This window comes from Polyodon spathula, chromosome 13 (assembly GCF_017654505.1).
Source record: "Polyodon spathula isolate WHYD16114869_AA chromosome 13, ASM1765450v1, whole genome shotgun sequence".
Taxonomy (NCBI): Eukaryota; Metazoa; Chordata; class Actinopteri; order Acipenseriformes; family Polyodontidae; genus Polyodon; species Polyodon spathula.
The window spans coordinates 28,387,697-28,410,571 of NC_054546.1; the positions used below are offsets into that span (position 1 = coordinate 28,387,697).

Sequence of the window (22,875 nt, forward strand, 5' to 3'; positions counted from 1 at the left end):
CCCAGATTTTTCCATACTTACAAAAAGCTTACATCCCTGTTAGTGAGCATTTCACATTTGCCAAGATAGTCTATCCACCTGACAGGTGTGGCATATTAAGAAGCTGATTCAAAAGCATGATCATTACACAGGTACGCCTTGTGCTGGAGACAATAAAAGGCCACTCTAAAATGTGCGGTTTTGTCACACAACACAATGCCACAGATGTCTCATGTTTTGAGGGAGCGTGCAATTGGCATGCTGACTGCAGGAATGTCCGCCAGAGCTGATGCCAGAGAATTGAATGTTCATTTCTCTACCATAAGCTGTCTCCAATGTTGTTTTAGAGAATTTGGCAGTACGTCCAACCAGCATCACAACTGCAGACCACGTGTAACCATGCCAGCCCAGAACCTCCACATCCAGCTTCTTCACCTGCGGGATCGTCTGAGAGCAGCCACTCGGACAGCTGATAAAACTGTGGGTTTGCACAACCAAAGAATTTCTGCACAAACTGTCAGAAACCATCTCAGGGAAGCTCATCTGCGTGCTCATCGTCCTCACCAGGGTCTTGACCTGACTGCAGTTCGGCATTGTAACCGACTTCAGTGGGCAATGCTCACCCTTGATGGCCGCTGGCACCCTGGAGAAGTGTGCTCTTCACGGATGAATCCCGGTTTCAGTTGTACCGGGCAGATGGCAGACAGCGTGTATGGCGTCTTGTGGGCGAGCGGTTTGCTGATGTCAACGTTGTGAACAAAGTGCCCCATGGTGGGGTTATGGTATGGGCAGGCATAAGCTATGGACAATGAACACAGTTGCATTTTATCGATGGCAATTTGAGTGCACAGAGATACCGTGATGAGATCCTGAGGCCCATTCATCCGCCACCATCACCTCATGTTTCAGCATGATAATGCACGGCCCCATGTCACAAGAATCTGTACACAATTCGTGGAAGATGAAAATGTCCAAGTTCTTCCATGGCCTGCATACTCACCAGACATGTCACCCATTGAGCATGTTTGGGATGCTCTGGATCGACGTGTACGACAGCGTGTTCCAGTTCCCACCAATATCCAGCAACTTCGCACAGCCATTGAAGAGGAGTGGGACAACATTCCACAGGCCACAATCAACAGCCTGATCAACTCTATGCGAAGGAGATGTGTCGCGCTGCATGAGGCAAATGGTGGTCACACCAGATACTGACTGGTTTTCTGATCCACACCCCTACCTTTTTTTTTATGGTATCTGTGACCAACAGATGCATATCTGTATTCCCAGTCATCTGAAATCCATAGATTAGGGACTAATGAATTTATTTCAATTGACTGATTTCCTTATATGAACTGTAACTAAGTAAAATCTTTAAATTCTCGCACGTTGCATTTATATTTTTGTTCAGTGTGTATGTGTGTGTGTGTGTGTGTATATATATATATATATATAGAGAGAGAGAGAGAGAGAGAGAGAGAGAGAGAGAGAGAGTTTCTATTTTTTATTGATTTATTTAACAATATATGCAGTAATATTATATCCAGGTATCTTACACATTAGGTCATCTACGTAGTAAAAATATTTTTGTTCTTTACCAACTTCAAACATGCAATCATAAACGTATTATGTTTATTTATTTATATATTTATTTATTTATGTATTTATTTGGCAGATGCCTGGCAGGTGACTTACTTGTATTACAGGGCAGTACAGGTTCACAATGCAAGATTAATATTTAAATACAGTGTAGTTTACAGTAAGTGCAATATTAGAATAATAGAATACTATCAACTAGGATGTAACAAGTTAGGATTACAGCAAGTTATATGTAAAATGGTAGTGGTGCAGTAATGCTCTGCCCAACACACAGCAGGCAATGCTGGCGTAATGAGCACATTAGAGTATTATATTGGCAAGTTGAGGGTCCATGATTACTACAAATATAGGGAGCATAGGCACAGTCTGTAATTACTTTAAGAAATGAAGGTCAATCTTTAAGACAAATCGCAAGAACTTTGCAAGTGTCTGTAACCGCTGTGGCCAAGACCATCAAACGATTTGAAGAAACTGGCACTCATGAGGACCAAACAAGGTCAGGCAGGCCAAGGGTGACCTCAGAATCAGAGAACAAGTTCATTCAAGTCACAAGACTGCGAAACCAGCGATTAACTGCCCCTGAAATACAAGTTCAGCTAAATGCTACTAGAAGTACAGATGTTTCAACATCAACTGTTCAGAGGAGATTGCGTGAAGCTGGCTTAACTGGAAGAATTGCTGCAAAGAAACCATTGTTAGGAGTGTAGAATAAGAGGAAGAGACTTGCCTGGGCCAAAAAACACAGAAACTGGACATTTGAGGAGTGGAAGTCGATCTTATGGTCAAGATTTGAAATATTTGGGTCCAACCGCTGAGTATTTGTAATACGCAGAGAGGGTGAGCGCATGAGTTCTGCGTTTGTGGTTCCCACTGTCAAGCATGGTCTGGGTTACTTTGCTGGTGACAGAGTTGGTGATCTTTAACAAGTCCATGGCAAGCTCAACCAGCATGGCTATCATAGCATACTTCAGATGCATGCCATTCCATCAGGATTATGGCTACTTGAGCAGTCCTTCATTCTTCAGCAAGATAATGACCCGAAACACACCTCAAAGTTGTGCAAGAACTATCTGGCGAAGAAGGAAAGTGAAGGACAACTCAATCTAATGATCTGGCCTGCCCACTCTCCAGATCTCAATCCCATAGAACTTCTATGGGACAAACTGGACAGAAGAGTCAAAGCAAAGCTATCCACAAGTGCCCTACATCTCTGGGAATTGCTGCAGAAGAGCTGGGAAGACATGCTGGGTGATTTCTTGCTGAAACTTGTTAACCGAATGCCTCGTGTTTGTGAGGCTGTTGTTAAGGCAAAGGGTGGCTATTCTGAGGAATCCAAGATTTGGAGACAATTTTCAATTTTCTTGAACATTGCTTTGATACTCCTTATCTTTTGAATTGTATATTGCAACGTGTTTTCATTTTCAAGTATTTACAGAAACGTATACGACGTGAAACATTGTCAATTATGAAAAAAACCTAGTTTCCAGCAAGTGTACTCAAACTTTTGACTGGTACTATATATATATATATATATATATATATATATATATATATATATATATATATATACTGAAAATAACTTTCCATTGCCGGGTCTCAAATAATCGCCTGTCTCCAATACGTGCTGGGTCTGCTGGCAAATATTGTAAACAAACGCCGAGTCTGTCATTGCCATTGAAGAGGAGGAATATGAGGAGGAGCTGGAGTGTAATGAACTGCTAATACTAAGTGACAGTGATGAAAGTGACTGTCAGGATTAATAAATAATGATAATAGAAAATGTAATTTAAGGTAGGCCTACATGTAATGTTTATTTAATGCAGTTATCACGTGTTGAAAGTAGGCCAGATACACATCTCTTGGTGTATTTTAACGTGTTTTGTTGTATTAACAATGTGCAAGTTTGAGATTAAACAATATATATATATATATATATATATATATATATATATATATATATATATATATATATATATATATATATATTAATACTGATTACTATAATGACAAGTAAAAATTTTTAAAATTTTAAAATAAAAATTATTATTATTATTGTATTATTATTTATTATTATTATTATTATTATTATTATTATTATTATTATTATTATTATTATTTATTCTGCTGTAAGCGTAGCCTACACAACTGTGTTCTGATCTCTACAGGGTTGTCTTTTAGTGGACTTAACTGTTGATATCTGTTGTTATCAGTGGAGTGTAAAAACAGCCAGATTCTCTATACGGCAAGGGTAGTTTACATATTTTCAGGGTATTGGTGCAGCAAATGTAAATTAGCCAAAAGCACCATTTCACTTTTAATTTGTAGTTCCAACACTTAGGTAAAATATAGAAAAAAAAAGTTACCAAAAAAATGTCCTCCTTTTTTTTTCCCCAATGTATTTTTCTGCAGACCCCAGGCACATTTATCCATGCATATGTATATTACAGGACATCCAAGTTTAATGACAATGAACTTGTTTTGTCAACATGGAAATATACCCGGGAACACGTTTATTCTGGCGTCTGTATCATCTACATTAAACAATGTATTGTTATTTTAAAAGGGACTAGTAGCATGCATCACAAAAAAACCCAAAAAAACAGGGAGTTTTATCCACTCATGTATATCACAGGATATCTAAGTTTAATGGCAATTGATAGCTTTTAATTTGAAAGTAAAAATATTTAAAAATTTGATGACCGTTATGTACAAAAATCTTCACTAATATACAATTGAACTAGAACTGTTGAGTCTTTATTTTCGTTTCATTTGGTTTTGTCAGCATGGGAATATACTAGGGAATGCAGTTTTTGTGATGTCTACATAATTTATACCAAATTATTTCTGTTTTTAAAATGCAACATTTACATGCAATAAATATAAATATTTTTATAAATAAATATTAAAACGGTCTGACATGCATGGGATTTGAACCTATAACCTTCAGTTTACCGGCTTGTTGTAGTACTGTCATTGCTAGACAATTAGTTGAGACGCTGCTATCTTGAAAGGTGAAGTCAGCCAGCTGAGAATTCTCTGGACTGCTATTTGTGGTCCCCACTGGAAAAAAAGGAAATTTTAGCTAAGAATGGATAGACTATGTACTTGGTAAAAGTAAAACAATACATATTGAAATAAATGAAATACATAAATTAATACATATACATTTCTTTATCTTGATACTTATTTATTTTTCACTATCGTATAAACACTGCCATTTAATACTGTATGAAACGAAAGTAAATACTCAACAGTTGTTGTTCAGTTGTATAATAGTGATTTTTGTAAATAAAGGTTGTCATGCTTTTATATATTTTTACTTTCAAATTAAAAAAATATATTGTTACGACCTGGACAATTGCTTTGTTGCAGGTCTATTACTGAGCATGGGAAGGGGGAGTGAGTGAATGAGTGGGGAGAATGTGTGTTGCTGTTTTCGGGGGTTGCAGAGCATGGATGTGACTGGTTGATAAGCCAGGCGGAGGGGGAAAGCGACAGGTTATATAATAAGGGGGTGCATGGGGACTGGAGACAGTCCAGCGATGAAATTGAATGAGAAACTGTGGGTGCAACTGAGTGAGCGTGTGAGCTGTGACAGAGAGGATTTGTAGTGAAAGTGCCAATACTAAAATGAAGAGTTACTATTTTGGTGCCGTGAATCCGCCACTGACAGGAATTCACTGTAGTTTCAAATAAAACTTACAGAGAATTTTGAAAATTCAACACTGTCTCCCTGAATACTACTTCGTAAACATGATCACGTTACAATATTAAATGAACGGATCCAGCTTATTATGATAGTTTGCAAAATCAGATGAAAGCTTTCAGTACAATCAGGATAATGCATAATCATTATTTACAAAATCTTGTCTCGTTACTTGTTATAAAACCTGTAATTTTACTGCTATACTACTTGCAAATGTTGTGAAATGGAAGTATAAACTTTGTGTCATGAAAGCTAGGGAGTCTGCATTGCAAGCTGCATTGAAGGCATGTCTTGGGTTCGAGTTCCACACAGGGTTTATATTGCAAACTTGTAATCTATTTTATTTATGTGTAACAAACACATTTTTAATGTGAAAAAAAAAGTTGATATCAGTGACACTTACTGAACATACATACTTTTGCAAACATAACTTTAACATATACAGTACCAATCAAACGTTTGAGTACACTTGCTGGAAACTAGTTTTTTTTTTTTTCATAACTGACAATGTTTTATGTCATATACGTTTATGTAAATACTTGAAAATGAAAACACATGTTACAATATACAAAACAAAACATACGGAGTATGAAAACAATGTTCAAGAAAATTGAAAATTGTCTCTAAATCTCGGATTCTTCAAAATAGCCACTCTTTACCTTAATAACAGCCTCAAACACGAGGCATTCGGTTAACAAGTTTCAGCAGGAAATCACCCACCCTACAGAGATGTTGAGCACTTGTGGGTAGCTTTGCTTTCACTCTTCTGTCCAGTTCGTCCTATACAAGTTCTATGGGATTGAGGTCTGGAGACTGGGCAGGCCAGGTCATTAGATTGACTTTCCTTCTTCGCCAGATAGTTCTTGCACAACTTTGATGTGTGTTTCGGGTCATTATCTTGCTGAAGAATGATGGACTGCCCAACTAGCCGTAATCCTGATAGAATGGCATGCCTCTGAAGTATGCTATGATAGCCATGCTGGTTAAGCTTGCCATGGACTTGGTAAAGATCACCAACTCTGTCACCAGCAAAGCAACCCCAGACCATGACACTGCCTCCTCCATGCTTGACAGTGGGAACCACACATGCAGAACTCATGAGCTCACCCTCTCAGCATCTTACAAATACTCGGCGGTTGGACCCAAATATTTAAAATTTTGACTCTTCGGTCCATAAGACCGACTTCCACTCCTCAGACGTCCAGTTTCTGTGTTTTTTGGCCCAGGCAAGTCTCTTCCTCTTATTCTGCACTCCTAACAATGGTTTCTTTGCAGCATTTCTTCCAGTTAGGCCAGCTTCAAGCAAATCTCCTATGAGCAGTTGATGTTGAATCATCTGTTCTTCTAGTAGCATTTAGCTGAGCTTGTATTTCAGGGGCAGTTAATCGCTGGTTTCGCAGACTTGTGACTTGAATGAACTTGTTCTCTGATTCTGAGATCACCCTTGGCCCGTCTGACCTCATTCGGTCCTCATGAGTGCCAGTTTCTTTAAATCGTTTGATGGTCTTGGCCACAGCAGTTACAGACACTTTCAAAGTTCTTGCGATTTGTCTTAAAGGTTGACCTTCATTTCTTAAAGTAATTACAGACTGTCTTTTTTCTTTGCTTAACTGAGTGTATTTTGCCATTTTCTGCTCCCTTATATTCAGGAATGACAAACTTGTGCCTATGCTACCTATATTTGTAGTAATCATGGACCCTCACCTGTTAACAATAATTGGTGACAAAACGCTAATTAGGTAACATGCTAGTTAACTCAGAACATCTAACAAAGACACTTTTATACTTAGGCCAGTGTTCTAACACCATGTTATACACATTTCAGACTTTTAACTGACATGGGCTTCAGACTGAAATCCCATTGCTTTGGGTGACCATTTCATTGAAATTGACAAGATTTTTTTCATTTAAAAATTTAATTTTTGAATGCAATTCACTTATGATTATCAGCTTATATAAGTACACTTATCATATAATGAAATATTAAGTGTTTATAGACAAGTTTATACAGTTAAAAGCATAGATAATCATGAAAAACCTTGTTTCAAGCAGGTGTACTCAAACTTTTGACTGGTACTGTGTGTGTGTGTGTAAAATGAAAGAAAAGGTTTTTAAAAAATGTACACAAAAAGTTTAAAAGATTAAAAAATCTCATTTTCAGTAGTATTTTTTTATTTCTGAAAATAAGATTTTTTATTCTTTTAAACTTGTGTACATTTTGTGTACATTTTTAAAAACATTTGTTTATATGCCTTCAATTCTGTACACTGCAGTTGAGAGAGAGAGAAAGAGAGAGGATTTTAACCCTAACTAGTCATTTACCCTATTTGCATTTACCCTGTCCAAACGGCAATACATTACCTCAATATAAGTTGAACAAGTTTGCTATTCCCGTAGTGCGTGTGTGTGTTATAAGTGAAAAAGTGTACCCCAAACTAAACCACCAAGTTATCAAAAGTGCCCAGCCATTTAAAGCCAAGTTTCAAGAAACCATTGGGGCAACTTTGCCCAGCACAAAGCAAATAGGCACAATAGTCAAAGCGATGGGGGTCAAGGTTGCGCCAATTGGTTCTACTAACTTGGCTTGTGTTTTTCAGGCACAATAAAAGCAGATTGAACTTGCATGCATTGTTTCAGATTACAAGTAACTTAAAATATGTTCAGAAAAATAAAACAACCTGAAATGTTATGCACCCAATATAAACAAGACTATTCTCTGGCAACACATACTATTGTAATACAGTAAAACATAAGCTAAACAAGTGTGTACAGTAACCTTACTATAGATCTTGTGACTACATCTTGATGGAAGTCTGCACAGTATTCCTTATATGACAAGCATTTACCTCCATGAAGGCTCGTAGTGTGCTGAGGCTGGAGTTTTACACACCCGCTTTGCATTTTCTGGGTCTTTTTTGCCTGATTTATGGCTGTCATGCAGTTGCTATGTGCGCTAACGCCATTGCCATTACTGAAACACTCGACGTCCGTTTATTTATTTACTTTTTAAACACTCGAACGCTGTTTGCATTCTGCAGTTATCCAAATTAAAATGCAATGTGCAACGGACTTCGGGGCTGCGCAGCTTCATGCAGTTAAGTGAATTATACATTTAGCCGATATGCATTTAACTGTATCATACAATCATAGAAAACGATGCACTAAAAAATGGGAAAAGCTGCACGCTATGCAGTTACGCAATTTATGCAGTTATCTAATATGCAAACAAGTGGAGTCGACTGTGTGTGTGTGTGTGTGTGTGTGTGTATATAGGTGTGGGTCGTGTTTCTCTTTTCTCCTCTTTCTCTGACTCCATCTCCTCCTCTCTCCCTCTGAACCCCACTCCTCTTTCATTCTCTCTTGGATGGTCTCTCTCCTCCCCCTCTCTGCAGTTCAGCTGCGTCACAAGCTCAGTGTGCTTGTTGCAGGCAGTCTCCTCTAACCCCCCCCCCCCCCCCCCCCCCCTCTCTCTCTCTCTCTCTCTCTCTCTCCCCTCTCAGTTCAGCTGCTTCACAAGCTCAGCGTGCGTGCCGCAGACAGTCCTCAGAAACTGTTGCGTGTGATCAAGAATCCCGTGTCGGACCACCTGCTAGCGGGCTGCGTGAAGATCGGGACCTCCTTCAATGTGGCAGGGCCCGTCGCCCCCCGTTCTCTCGTCACCGAATCAGAGCCTGCTGTCCTCGTGGTGAGAGCCTTTGCACATGGAGCAGTGAGGAGGGGAGGGGGAGAAAGAGAGAGAAACAGACACACACACACACACATTTTGAAACATTTTGACTAGAAGTCTTCTTTTAGTGTCTTGTTATTTCTAAATTCAACAGTATTAATCGTATAATATTTACGGATCACTGACAGATTTGTTTTTCTTTCTGACAGATAAATGTTGATTACACTGAGAAGACTGTGTCCTTCAGCAACTATCCCCTCTCTGCTGCCCTCACCTGTTCAAAACTGTGTACTGCATTCGAGGAGGTCTGGCGCGTGGTCTAAGAATGGAGCTTTGTCATTGGAGGACTGCAGCCAATTACCGTTCACTCGCTCACTATTTTTCTACCCAGAAACAAGAACATTTCTTAACCCATTGCACAAAGGAAGTATATATTATATATATAATATATATATAGATATATATATATGATATATATATATATATAATATATATATATATTTATTTAGAACAAAAGTATATTTCTTTTATTTGCAACATGTCAGCTGGAGAATACGTCTGATGACAGGACAGAGGAGTGATTATATTTACTTATCTTCACTTAGACATGGCAAATTGGGAAAGAGACAGGTCCAACTGATATATATATATATATATATATATATATATATAAGTGAATCGGCGTCATAACAAACAGCATAGTGTGTTGGGATTTTAAAAAGAAAGAATCAGTAATTCAAAGTTAAATTCTCTTTGTTGTACAAATTCATGAATATAATCACTGTACACACTCCTGAGATTGTGTTGTGCATTTACACTGTAAAACAGGAGGCAAATTCTCTGCCAGACACTACACAAAGAAGACCCCCCTGTGGTATGTGTGGCGGATGTCTCAACTCAAAGCCAGACTGCCCCCCACCCCCAGACCCCAGTGCAGACTATCCCCCCCCCCCCCCCCCCCCCCCCGACCCCAGTGTTTAAAGTCAGACTATCCCCCCCCCCCCCCCCCCCCCCCCCTCAATGTTTTTCGGTCCGATGGATAAAAATTTCATCCGTTAAACGGAAATATTCGACGGAAAATGGTTGTTTCAAGTTCAAAGCTACCGAAAACAGCTGGAGGCAACAAGCATAAAATGCATATATTGTCAAGTTATCAATTGACATAAATATTCTCCAGTTTTTAAAAAAAAAAAAAAAAAAAAATATATTATTATTATTATTTTTTGCAGAACATAAAAATTATAGACACAAATCCATTACATTTGTATACAAAATAATTTCAATATAGAAGGTAAAAATTATAAGTAGCTACAATATGTCATTATAATGTTTTTTTTTTCTTTTTACAATTCCCTTCATTATGGATGAAGTTCTGTTTGGTTCTGGGTTCTGACTTTGAGTCTGCCTGGAGAATACTAACACTAAGTGCCAGGCACTGAATAGAAAAGTGGTTGTAAGTCACTATGGGAACAACATTAACCAGAACCACGCTGAATGATTCAAACACTAACCAGGACGAACGGAAACTAAAAGCTGACCCCAGTATTTGATAAGTTTTACCTCATGCTTTTCTCACGGCTCACGGTTATGCTATGCTTTTACCATAGTTTGCCTTGGTTTCCCATGTTTATTAATGTGCTTCGCCATACTTCGCTATGCTTTACTATACTTTATAACACATTGTTGTGCTTTTACTGTGGGACGCTTTTATAAGGGTGCTCTTTAAAGTGCCTCCGCAGATAGGGACAGTGGCTACAAGCCCATTGTGAACCCCTTCATGCCCATAGGCTGCATCTCTCCGACGGGTTTGTGGATGAATCGGAGGGGCAGCTGAACCCCTGCAAGTATTCGGGGGGATTGGCTATGCCCCTATCGACCTGGCCGTGAGGTTGATGCACCGAGCCGCAAATCATCTGGGAAAAAAAAACAAATAGAGTTCCATCAATCAATTCCTTTATTTATCCAGGTAAAACAAAACATTTAGAACAAGTTCTCATTTCAACTGGTGACCTGGCCAAGAAGGCTCAAACTGCTGCAAAAACATTATCATCCATCATAAAAAAAACCCAAAAAAACTACAGATGTAACAGCATAATACAGTGCATTCAAACACAGCACCAAAATAAGTACAATACACTACAATCCAGTCTGCTCAGCGCAGATTTCACAATTGCAAGTACCAGGCAGTAGCAGATCCAGTGTATGACTGTAAAGCTGAAGGGAAAGCAGACTATTTGAAATCCCTCTCACCTGTGTGTAGCTGATGTAGAAAAGGTCAGTATTAGACAGGCTGCCCAGAGTAGGTAATTTGGAGTCAAAATTCTTTCTGCTTAGCCAGCTCTTGTATGCCTGAAAAAAAAACACAAATACATGTTTAAAGTGATTGCAGCTAAATAACACAATTCTATACTTTTCACCTGCTGTGCACGTCCATTAGCTACATGCTCAAATGTGCAGTTTTAATGAAACACGTGTTACAGCACTTTCAGAATTCAATGCAATAAAACATACAATGCAATGCATTATATATATATATATATATATATATATATATATATATAGATAGATAGATAGATAGATAGATAGATAGATAGATAGATAGATAGATAGATACATACACAGAAACACACACACACAGAGTTGTCCTTTTATAACGCTCCCTTTATAACGCCACCCTCCCATACCGCCAGCTATTCTCTCTGAACAAATGTCACCAATATAGAAACAGTGCTATTTTTACATGTTATATTGCCACCCCACAGTCCGCCATCCACCAACTTCCTAAGCCAAGCAAACTTAAATAATAAGCACTGAAGTTCCTTTTCAATGGAATGACAACCATTACAGAATGGGAAGAGCCCTCTCTGACCACAATCACTGAGCATATATAAAAAAGCTGCCCTATCAGGGCTCTGCTGTGAGGGGGAAGTCACTCCCACCTCCTGCTGAAGAGGGACGTCCTCACAGTAGCAGATCGCCATTTTCTCTCTCACTTCACTGAGACAGGTCACAGATTGCTTCTTTGTCCGAATTTGGCTGATTTGTCATTTCTTCAGAATTTAGATTTCGTCAGATTTAAATTATCCACAGTAGAATCACACTTTCAAGCATTTCTGAGAGTGCTCCTACCTAATTCTCTAGTCAGTTCACTGACTACAGCTGGTTTCGATCCCTCTTGTGAGATTGGCGAGTGGTCATTACTCTTTTCTACTACATGAGGCCTTGTGTAGTTTCAGATACCGTGTGCAGAGCTGTTCTGGTGTAAGGAGACCCTGGGGACTCGCGGCATCGTCATCTACGACGATTTAATCAGCCACAGCGACCACACAAAAAAAAAAAAAAAAAAAAAAAAACAGCTCGGGACTAGCGCCCCTCTCAAGTCTCGGGCTCACCTTATTCGGCTGCGCTTGCCCTCAGCGACCATGCTGACTGAATCGGCTGCATACCCCGGCATCGAGCCTGGCGCCAACCATCGGCACCGACCTCGGCACAGTTTGACTTGGCACCGACTGTTCGGTACCGACAGCGCTTTCCTCAACGCCGATCCTAGCTTCGGAGCCGTCTACAGCCCGGCATCGACCATGCTACACATCAGCACAGACCACATCTTGGACCCAGCCACTTCCATCGGGCAGGCCACAGCGAAGGGCTCCTTACCACCCCTGCCGCATGTGTCACAGAGTGAACAGTTCCGGGCACTAATGCAGCGTGCAGCTGCAGCCACGGATGTTCTATGGCTAGCAGAACAGGAGGGAAAGGGGAGTCTCTGCTGCACACTGCAGAAGCCCAAGAAGCGGGCCTAGGCACATTCCCCACTACTGGGGACACGGTCACGGTATTGATAGAAGGTTTCACCTTCACCAAGGGGGATAAGGACCAAACCTGTCCGTCGAAGCCTTGAAGGACAACAGATACCATGCTAAAGAAAGTATACGCATTGGCAGAACTGTCAGTTAGAGCAGTGAACGCCATGGCTATACTGGTGCTCTACCAGACCCAGTTAGCAGAGAGGCTGCAGGAAATATCCACAGAGGCAAACATAGGGGAGCTCCAGGCGGTAGCAATGGCGATCACTGGTAGCCTGCATAAACCACCAAGGTGGCCTGCGCTCGCCGGGCCTTCACCATGCAGCGCACACACTCCTGTCATGGATGCACAGAAACTTGCGTTCCATCAGGGTGGTTCACCTCAAGGCAGCAGACCTCCTGTCCAGAAGAGCTCCAAACAGCTCGGAATGGAGACTGCATCCTCAAGTGGTGAAACAGATTTGGGAGAGGTTTCGTACTGCACAAGTCGACCTATTTGCCAAAGCCGAGTCCAATCATTGCCCCCTATGGTTCTCCATGGAGAGAGACAGGGGCCTCCTGGGAGTAGACGCGCTAGCTCACCCTTGTATGCGTTCCCTCCACTACCATTAATACCACTGACACTAGAGAGGATCAGGGTGGAGAGAGCAGAGGATTTGCTGGTTGCACCCAGATGGCCAAGACGCCCCTGGTGTGCTCTCCTCTCCGACATGTTGTCAGGTCAGCCGTGGCAGCTCCCGCTGCTCAAGGAACTCCTGAGCCAAGCAGAGAGGCTACTATGGCACCCGAACCCAGCCCAGCTACAACTCTGGGTCTGGCCGTTGAACGGAGCCATCTATTCAGACAAGGTTTGCCAGATGCAGTAGTAGAAATATTACAGTCTGCTAGGGCCCAGTACTCACACAAATGGAAAGTTTTCCAAGACTGGTGCATTGCCAAAGGTCACGAACCTGTGACCTGCCCTATTGCGATGACATTAACCTTCTTACAACACCTATTTGATGCAGGAAAATCAGCATCCACTTTGAAGGTATACCTGGCAGCAATACCAGTGTGCCATTCCTGGCAGTGTAATTTCTTAAAGGGGCTCGGAGGCTTCGTCCTCCCATGAAAAGTATTATCCCCAAGTGGGATCTAGAACTGGTACTGCGGGTCCTTATGGGTCCCCCGTTCGAGCCCATGGCATCAGCAGAATTGCGCCCTGTTTTCTTGAAGGTGGCATTTTTAATAGCCATTACATCTGCCACACGAGTAAGTGAGCTTCATGCGCTGTCCATCGATGACACATGCGTGGCTTTCATGGAAAATCACTCGCGGCTAACATTAAGTCCAAAATCCAGCCTTTTTGCCAAAAGTGGTATCTCCATTCCATATTAACCAACCAGTGGTTTTGGAAACTTTCAGATCTCCCCCGCACGAGTCAGAGGAGGACCGCAGACAGCACACCCTATGCCCAGTTCCAGTTCCAGTTATCTGGATAGGACAGCGTCCTGAAGACAGTCCAACCAGCTGTTTGTCTGCTATGGGTCCCCCTCCAGAGGTCAGGCCCTATCGAAGCAATGTCTAGCGCACTGGGTGCTAAATGCTATACGCTTGGCGTTATGAACAGACGGACTCCCACTTACTGGGGGACATTACGGCCCATTGTACCAGGGGTCAGGCAACTTCATGGGCTTTCCTTCATGACGCCTCCTTAGATGAACTTAGATGAACTATGCAATGCTGCTACATGGACAGGTAGTCAGATATTTGCGCATTTTTACTGCCTTGATGTTGCAAACCAAGCGACACCCTCTCTGGGCTCTAGGGCGTTACAGGCAGCATGCCCTTAGGTGTCATGTGGGCTCTGATGCTATCACCGTGAGGCTGTACTGTTGGTAAACTGGAGCCACGACAGCTTTGGTACAACTTCCCGTTCGGTAATGGTTATCATTCCATTGAAAGGGAACGTTAGGTTATTACCATAACCCTGGTTCCCTGAAAGAGAATGACAACCATTACCCTTCGAGGTTGTACCCCAGCTGACCGCTGTTTTCGAAAGAAAATGGTGATATGCTACTATGAGGGCAACCCTCTTCAGCAGGAGGTGGAAGGGCCTTCCCTCTCACAGCAGGGTTTTGATAGGGCAGCTTTTTTTATATTTGCTCAGTGATTTGCGGTCAGAGAGGCTCTTCCCATTGGGTAATGGTTGTCAACGTTTCCCTTATTGTAGCGCCAGTGAAATAATCAAGGCCAATTAAAACAACAAAGTTATGCAGTTAACCTTTGACTCGCTTTCCTAATTCCTTGTTAACTGAACGTTCATACCAATGTCATCAACACTCCCGCTCCCAAAGCAAAACAAAAAGCACAACATGGCGAGTCGACCCTACATTTAACACCAGAGCAAGGAAAAAAATCTGCATGTATGCATCTGAAAATAAGAAAGCAAGTCAGGAAGACATCGCAAATGTTTTCTTGCCTAAGTGAGGCATACTCACTAATCGAAGGACAATTGGAGACACTGTAATGGATAAAAACACATGGCTTACCTTGATAGAACAAGTTGATTTGTTTAAACTAAAAAAGTCTTGACACAGTCTAAAATAAGTGAGTTTAATAAACCACAGTAAAAAAAAAAATTACAGTACTATAAGAAGTTTGGTTCTGATGGCTGACTGAAACTAAAGCCTCAGTTTGTAAACACCAGAATAGTTTTGTTTGTTTTTGTATGCCTATACATAGTCAACCTTTTTTTTGTTTATTTGTTTGTTTTTAACAGTTTAAAGAATGCTGTTGAGCTTAAATAGCTTTTGACATAAGTAGATGGCATTGTTCCATGGGTGATTGTATTCGGCAGTCATGCCACAAACAGTGAAGTTCAAATGACCAGTATAATATAAAAAATAAATAAATAAATAAATAAATAAATAAATAAATAAATAACAAATAAAATAAATTTGTTTTTATGGAATTGTTGTTTAGGTAATTTGACACTATATTTGTGTTTATTTATTTATTTATTATTATTATTATTATTATTATTATTTATTATTATTATTATTATTTGTATTTATTTATTTATTAAGTACAAACTGTTCCTCAAAAGTAACCATGTATGTTTCATACAGACAGGAAAAGATGATAAAACGTCACTACTGTTGTGTTAAGAACTAGCATGGTAGTTTTTTTAAAAAGATTAATGTTTTATTAAAATGGCCTGGAGAAGCTATAATTGTATAACTAAAATAATAAAACGTTTGAATTTATTGCAAACATAGAAAGCTGTGTGTGGGTGTTTGTTTTTTTGTTTTTTTTAACCCTCACTACAACGCCACCATCGCTTATTTCCCGTTTATATGTCCCTGATGTTTCAGGAGAGAATTCCGTAAAGAGGGAGCGCGGTGCCTGAATGCCCTCCCCCTCCTGCCGCAGTATTGAGGCGCGTCGTCGTGTTCCCTCCGGTAGAAGAGCGTTAAAGAACAGGTTGAATCGCATTCAGACAACATGTATGAGAGGCGATGAGGAGCTCGCCCATAAAGGATCTTAAAATCAATCCTGAACTAAACAGACAGCCAGTGAAGGCTCCTCTACACTGTAGCGCCGTACGAGATTAATGGCATTGTTTTGTCAGGCTACAATCAATTGACAAGCGCTTTAAAATAAATAAATGCGTCGTACTTGCAAGGAAATGTCAAGGGCTCCATTCATGGTCCAGTCCTCCTGCAGGATTACTGCGTAATTCAGCCCCTGCAAGCACTTCGCGTTCTTCAGCAGAGAGAGCTGACTGACACCTACTGGACACAAACAGGTACAGCAGGGCCTGTGAGTTCATACGCCGGCTTGCATTAGCTCATGACAGGGCTTTATAGTGTTACATAGTGTGGTCCCGGCAGCATTGTCCTGTGTGTACAGAACAGTACACAGTAGGCAATGCCAGCAAGATATTATAAAATCAAATAAAACTACAGCTGCACAACGTTTTAAAATTTTTATGAAGTGGAAATCAGATGCATTTGTTCCATTGCAGACTTACTGGTTTTGTACAGAGTCTGCAAGAACTCATTGGCAATGATGGTTCCAATTTTTCCAAAGTTCACAGCTCTACAAGACAAAAAAAATAAATAAATAAATATTAAAACAGACCACAGCTCCCAGAATCCTTTGCAGTAGAGAAATGGTTCCTATCAAAGCCCTTTCTGGTGAAAAGCAATCTGGCAGATGTAGTTTGTGTATGAGTTACATGCCTGTGCTATGCTGGGTATAAGATGGTGACCAAGACAGAGACAGACAAACAAACACATGAGCACTACGTTTACACTCATGGGAACCCATCCTTCTGTAATTGATTCTTTCAAGTCTGAAAACAAATTCTCAGTTTCCATTACATGCCAAACTCAACAGTGTTTGAAGGACTCACTGCTTCATTATCCCATTAAAACCCAGATCTGCTCCCAGATCCAGGATAAAGAGAGGATTTGTATGGAGCACCATTTGTGCCAAAACTATCCAGCCATTAATTTGTCAATTCATTTGTCAATTCATGAATTGGTCAATTTGTTCAGCAATTCGTCCATAAATTAATCAGTTTATACAGTAATTCACAAACTTGTTTTTTAATTCATCTAATAATGCATTAATTAATTAGTCAATTAATTAATACAAAAGGCTGTACGGACTTTAGTGTGAAGTGTTTGCTCAGTGCTTAATCTGCAAATGTTCAATCAACCAGACAAATCAACTTCCCAACAAACAGACAAACTTCCAACTGTCAATCTCACACTGTGCCGAAAACACTGCAACCTTTGTAGCCAATGGGAGCACACACTAATATTTTAACCAATGACAATCCAGCCTCACTCAAAACTGCTTCAGCCAATAATATTGCTGTTTATTATAAGGATATTTCAAAAGATAGTCTTTTTCACAAGATACTCGACTCTTTTCAATGGAGACTTCGGTCTCACTGTGTGCAAAGCGTTGTGGTATATAGAGAGTTAGGCCAAAAAATTTCAGTCAAGAGTTGATTCATGCGTAAGAAATGTTGTTGGTTTTCAGCATGTTTTGAGCAAACTTTTGAAGTAGATTTCACATTTGCCCAAGCCCTTTTGAAGAAAACGGCAACATTAGCAAATTATGACAATATGTTATTATTATGAAAAATGCTATTTTCTGAGCACTGTCCTGTTCTGCGGCGCATGAGCAGTAAATACAGTTATTGCTGATCGCACATGTCATCGATGATCAGGGCCTGTGCTAGGTTCACTGGACCCTGGTACAAGTGTGTGAAGTGGACCCCCCCCTTCCAAAAACAAAAACAAAAAACTCAAGCTAAAATAAATCTAATTGAAGTTTTGTTCCAAAAATAAGAACAAATCACGTGTGATTTATAGGGTATTCAACATCAGTTTATTTAGCTGCACAGGTTTATGTTTCATGATTTCAACTCTTAGCTCTTTGGTACAAAAATCAGACCAAGCAGCTAGAGCATAAAAATCACATAAAGGTGCCTGACTGGGTACCAGGTTTACAATACATGATTCAGTACCTTGTATTTGCTGTTGTTGTACATTTCCAATCCGATGTCTCTGATTCAGGTTTTTCCTCTGGCTTAACTGTTGTTTATTTTTCATGCGAGGAGGTGGTTGGCAGTTCCGTTGCTGCGCTCCATCTACTGTTGTCAGCCCACTTTTAAACCATTTACTGTACACTTTTTTTTTTTTTTTAGCATTTTCTGCTTCTTTTGGGGAAATTCTTTTCTGCTCTTTTGGCTTTGAACAATATGACATGTTTTGATGGCATATTCTATATACCGTAGGTTATGTACTTATTACCACAACTGTGGAAAAGTTAGCTTACTTCCACCGAGCGCTTTTATTTTATTTATTTATTTTACTAGGCAAGTCTATTATGGATGTGATGTAGGCGTTCGCACAGACAATTAAAGCTGGCTAATAGGCTTATGTGTTTAGTTTTTTTCAGAAGTATTTATGATTACCTTGCTAGTAAACTGTTTGTTATAAACTTTATAAACAGCAGCTCTGAAAGAAATGCAACCCCCCCCCCCCATACATGGAACAGTCTGTTGTTTTTTAATCGACGCTAATCTATTATAAAGTTTCACGCTGAGTCCCGCCTACTTAGCTCTGATTTGTTAATGTGTGTTTTTGACTGACAGTACAACTTTGCCATGGTTTATTTTTGAAAAAAAAAAAAAAAATTGGTATGGGCAAAGAGATTATAGAATATCTTTGGTATATACCCCAGCAGAGGCTGGGCCGGGGTGCGTATTGTCATAATTTGCTAATGTTGCCGTTTTCTTCAAAAGGTCTTGGGCAAATGTGAAATGTACTTCAAAAGTTTGATGCATTTTTTTTAACTTGGTGAAAACCAGTAACATTTTGTACGCCTCCATTGACTCTCCATTGATTTTTTTTTTTTTTTTGCCGAACTCTCTCACAATGCTTTGCACGCAGTGAGACAGAAGTCTCCATTGAAAATCTATTTATCTTGTTAAACAGATTATCTTTTGAGACACCCTTCTAATAAATTGCAATATTATTGGCTGAAGCAGCTTTGAGTGAGGTTGGATTTTCATTGGTTAAAATATTAGCGTGTGCTCCCATTGGCTACGAATGTTGTAGTGTTTTCAGCACGGTGCGAGATTAACAGTTGAAAGTTTGTGTGTTTGTTGGGAAGTTTGCAGCGAAGTTCGTCTGGTTGATTGGAAATTTGGAGGTCAAGCACCAAGCAAACGCTTCACACTAAAGACCTTACAGCCTTTCGTATTAATTAATTATTAGATGAATTAACTAATAACTTTATAATTTACTGTATGAATTGACGAGTTTATGGACGACTTGCTGGACAAATTGGCCAATTCAGGAATTGACAAACAAATTGACCACTTAATGGCTGGATAGTTTTGACACAAATGGCTCTCCGTAGATTTGGGCATTGAACAGGGAGCTTCAATCTGATTAGCTTGCACTCGAGAACAAGGCGACAGACAGCAAGCCATCCACAGCTCGCAAAAGCGCTACATTTAGAAATATTAAAAGAAACGGAATAAGTCTTGAAGACACTGAAAAATACTTCTAGTCGAAATGTTTGTCATTGAGCCTCTTCAGTTTCTTTCAGTATCTCTAGTCAGACAGTTATTACAGCCTTATAAGAGTTTACTACAGTAAAGGCACAGCAAAGAGTAATAAAACACAGTGAAAGAATGCTAAAGCATAGGCAAGCATTGTAAAGAATAGTGAGTTATGGTAAAGCCTATTAATTAACATAGCAACCTATAGTACTGAAAATACATAGCATAAACATGGGAAAAGCATGGGGGAAAACTGCAATAATACAGTGGTGATCTTTTATATACGGGCATTACCTGGGATAATCCACATGGAAGAACGGCTCCTGGAACAGTCCAGCTGGGAAGACGAGGTCATGGAATCGAATGGTGTGATCGACATTCACAGACAGCGGGCTGACCAGCCAGCTACACAACACAGGAGACAGTGAGCAGGGCAGCAAGTCACTGCACTGACCAGATCAACAGCACAGCAGAGACTAAACCAGCAGCACTGACCAGATCAACAGCACTGCAGACTGACCCAACAGCACTGACCAGATCAACAGCACTGACCAGATCAAGAGATCAGAGCTTTATATAGACATTAGACACCATGTTGGGTAGCTGCTGTAGTTCAATACATGATTTTATATAAGTGTTATATTGTGTGCTCCTGCCAGCATTGCCCTGTGTAGAGGCATCTCACTGATAATTAGTGCTAACAATAAGAGGTAAGCACGTTGATTTTAGTAATGTTGATTTACACTCCTTCAATAAGATTGGACCTGGCAACAGGAATATTGATCATGGGACTGAGTTGATCTCACTGAAATTGAATTGAGATTCACTGAAATAATCAGTTCGTACTCATCCTTCCTGGCTTCCCTCTTCAGACGAGACACCATCTGCTTGTTTTCAAACTTGAGGTACTGCAGAGTGTTGTGGAAGTACAGCTCCTCACTCACACTGAACTGTGGGGGAGGAAACAGGATCAGAGGGCACGGGAGCACTTGGGCTCGGGGTGCTTTGTCTGGATACAACACGTTTCAACATTGAAACTTGGACACATTGGGAATGTGTGTAATCAATGAGAACAGCATCATAGAACCTGTCCTCTCTTTGTGTAGATTACTGCAGCATGCACTGCATGTTTCTAAGTGTTGTGTGGCTCACACTCATCAAGTTGTGTGTTTCATTCTGTTGTACTCTTTGCTGTGTCTGCCATACACAGAGAGCAAGAGAAAGCGCATCCTCTCAACTTGATTAGAGGGAGCCACCCAACACTTACAAATAGACTGTAAATCATTCAATCTAAATACAAAAACAGACTAAAACCTGACACTGGTCCACTCAATCTGTTTCCAATGCTTCGTCACTGACATTGAGTGTCAGATCTACACTCAATGTGAAGTTATAAGTGCAGCTGCTACTAAGAGGTTCCAATGGGGGTGTGGCTTGCGATGTGTTTAATAGTGAATGTTAACAGCCTGTCATTCTATATATTGGCCTGCATTGTACACTAAGGGTAAAGCTGGTCCTGTTACTAAACCAGTCGACTGACCTCACTGTAAAGCTGATCCTGTCCAGTCCGATCCAGTGTGCTTGCAGGGTGCCCCAGCTTGATAGCCAGTGAACTAATCTGGGAGAGAAAGAGCAGAGAAAAGGACCTTGAGTTGTTTTACTCTGCATGCAAATCTCTTTACAATAGAAGGCACACATGACACAGGCTACTGTTATCCGGGATCATGCTGGATACATGCATGTGACCAGGCAGAAGCCCTGCCCATGTAAATAATATTTGTGTATGAACAAAGATGATATATTTTGAATTTAAGTTTGACAGGGATGGGGTTAAAAGCTTATCCCTGTGAAATCCATGTGCAGAATGGGGCCTGGGCTTAAGTGATTACTTCAGGGTCAATGAAGCTCAGCCACTTGCTTTAAAAGTACAGCCAGCTGCTCTGTTCTGGGGAGCTTGGTTTAGACAGCAGGTTGTGTACCCTGTCTATGCACAGTGATAGTACGTGGGTGCTGGTTTTGATTTGTGTTTTGTTTTGTCTATTTAAATATTAATTATTTATTTTGTCATTTGATCAAAGTGCACACAAAGCGGTGAACTGCAGTCATCCACTTCTGTGTTTGCTATTTCTTCAAGTTCTTTAGTAATTGCCTGCTCTGTTAACGGCTGATGCTATGATAATATACATTGTTGGACCAGAGAGACGCCAGATTGTGTATTAACCCAGGCATTGTGTTTCCCATAGTAAAAGCATAGCAAAGTGTAATAAACCATGGTAAAACATAGGTAAGCACTGTAAATGTTGAGCATATATATATATATATATATATATATATATATATATACACAGTACTGTGCAAAAGATTTAGGCAGGTGTGAAAAAATGCTGTAAAGTAAGAATGCTTTCAAAAATAGACATGTTAATAGTTTATATATATATATATATATATATATATATATATATATATATATATATATATATATATATATATATATAATATATATATGAAAAGTGAGTGAACAGAAGAAAAATCTACATCAAATCAATATTTGGTGTGACCACCCTTTGCCTTCAAAACAGCATCAATTCTTCTAGGTACACTTGCACACAGTTTTTGAAGGAACTCGGCAGGTAGGTTGGCCAAAACATCTTGGAGAACTAACCACAGTTCTTCTGTGGATTTAGGCAGCCTCAGTTGCTTTTCTCTCTTCATGTAATCCCAGACAGACTCGATGATGTTGAGATCAGGGCTCTGTGGGGGCCATTCCATCACTTCCAGGACTCCTTGTTCTTCTTTACGCTGAAGATAGTTCTTAATGGCTTTCGCTGTATGTTTGAGGTCGTTGTCATGCTGCAGAATAAATCTGGGACCAATCAGATGCCTCCCTGATGGTATTGCATGATGGATAAGTATCTGCCTGTACTTCTCAGCATTGAGGAGACCATTAATTCTGACCAAATCCCCAACTCCATTTGCAGAAATGCAGCCCCAAACTTGCAAGGAACCTCCACCATGCTTCACTGTTGCCTTGCAGACATTCATTCGTGTA

At 40.2% G+C, this 22,875-nt stretch overlaps 1 protein-coding gene across 5 annotated transcripts in view; it reads right to left on the minus strand.

Moving 5' to 3' along the window:
• Positions 1 to 10,062: 10,062 nt before the first annotated feature.
• LOC121325357 (kell blood group glycoprotein-like) overlaps positions 10,063 to 22,875 on the minus strand; it is a 29,280-nt gene continuing 16,467 nt past the window's right edge. For 2 of the 5 annotated variants that reach the window (XM_041267795.1, XM_041267797.1), the window contains 7 exons: positions 21,367 to 21,444; positions 20,673 to 20,776; positions 20,121 to 20,231; positions 16,770 to 16,837; positions 16,415 to 16,530; positions 11,199 to 11,297; positions 10,063 to 10,861 (listed from right to left, as the gene is read on the minus strand). In XM_041267795.1, coding sequence (XP_041123729.1) covers positions 10,724 to 10,861; positions 11,199 to 11,297; positions 16,415 to 16,530; positions 16,770 to 16,837; positions 20,121 to 20,231; positions 20,673 to 20,776; positions 21,367 to 21,444 — 714 coding nt within the window. In that variant the 3' untranslated portion in view covers positions 10,063 to 10,723. The remainder of the gene's footprint in view (positions 10,862 to 11,198; positions 11,298 to 16,414; positions 16,531 to 16,769; positions 16,838 to 20,120; positions 20,232 to 20,672; positions 20,777 to 21,366; positions 21,445 to 22,875) is intronic. The other 3 variants (XM_041267796.1, XR_005951329.1, XR_005951330.1) reach the window with 3 other exon arrangements.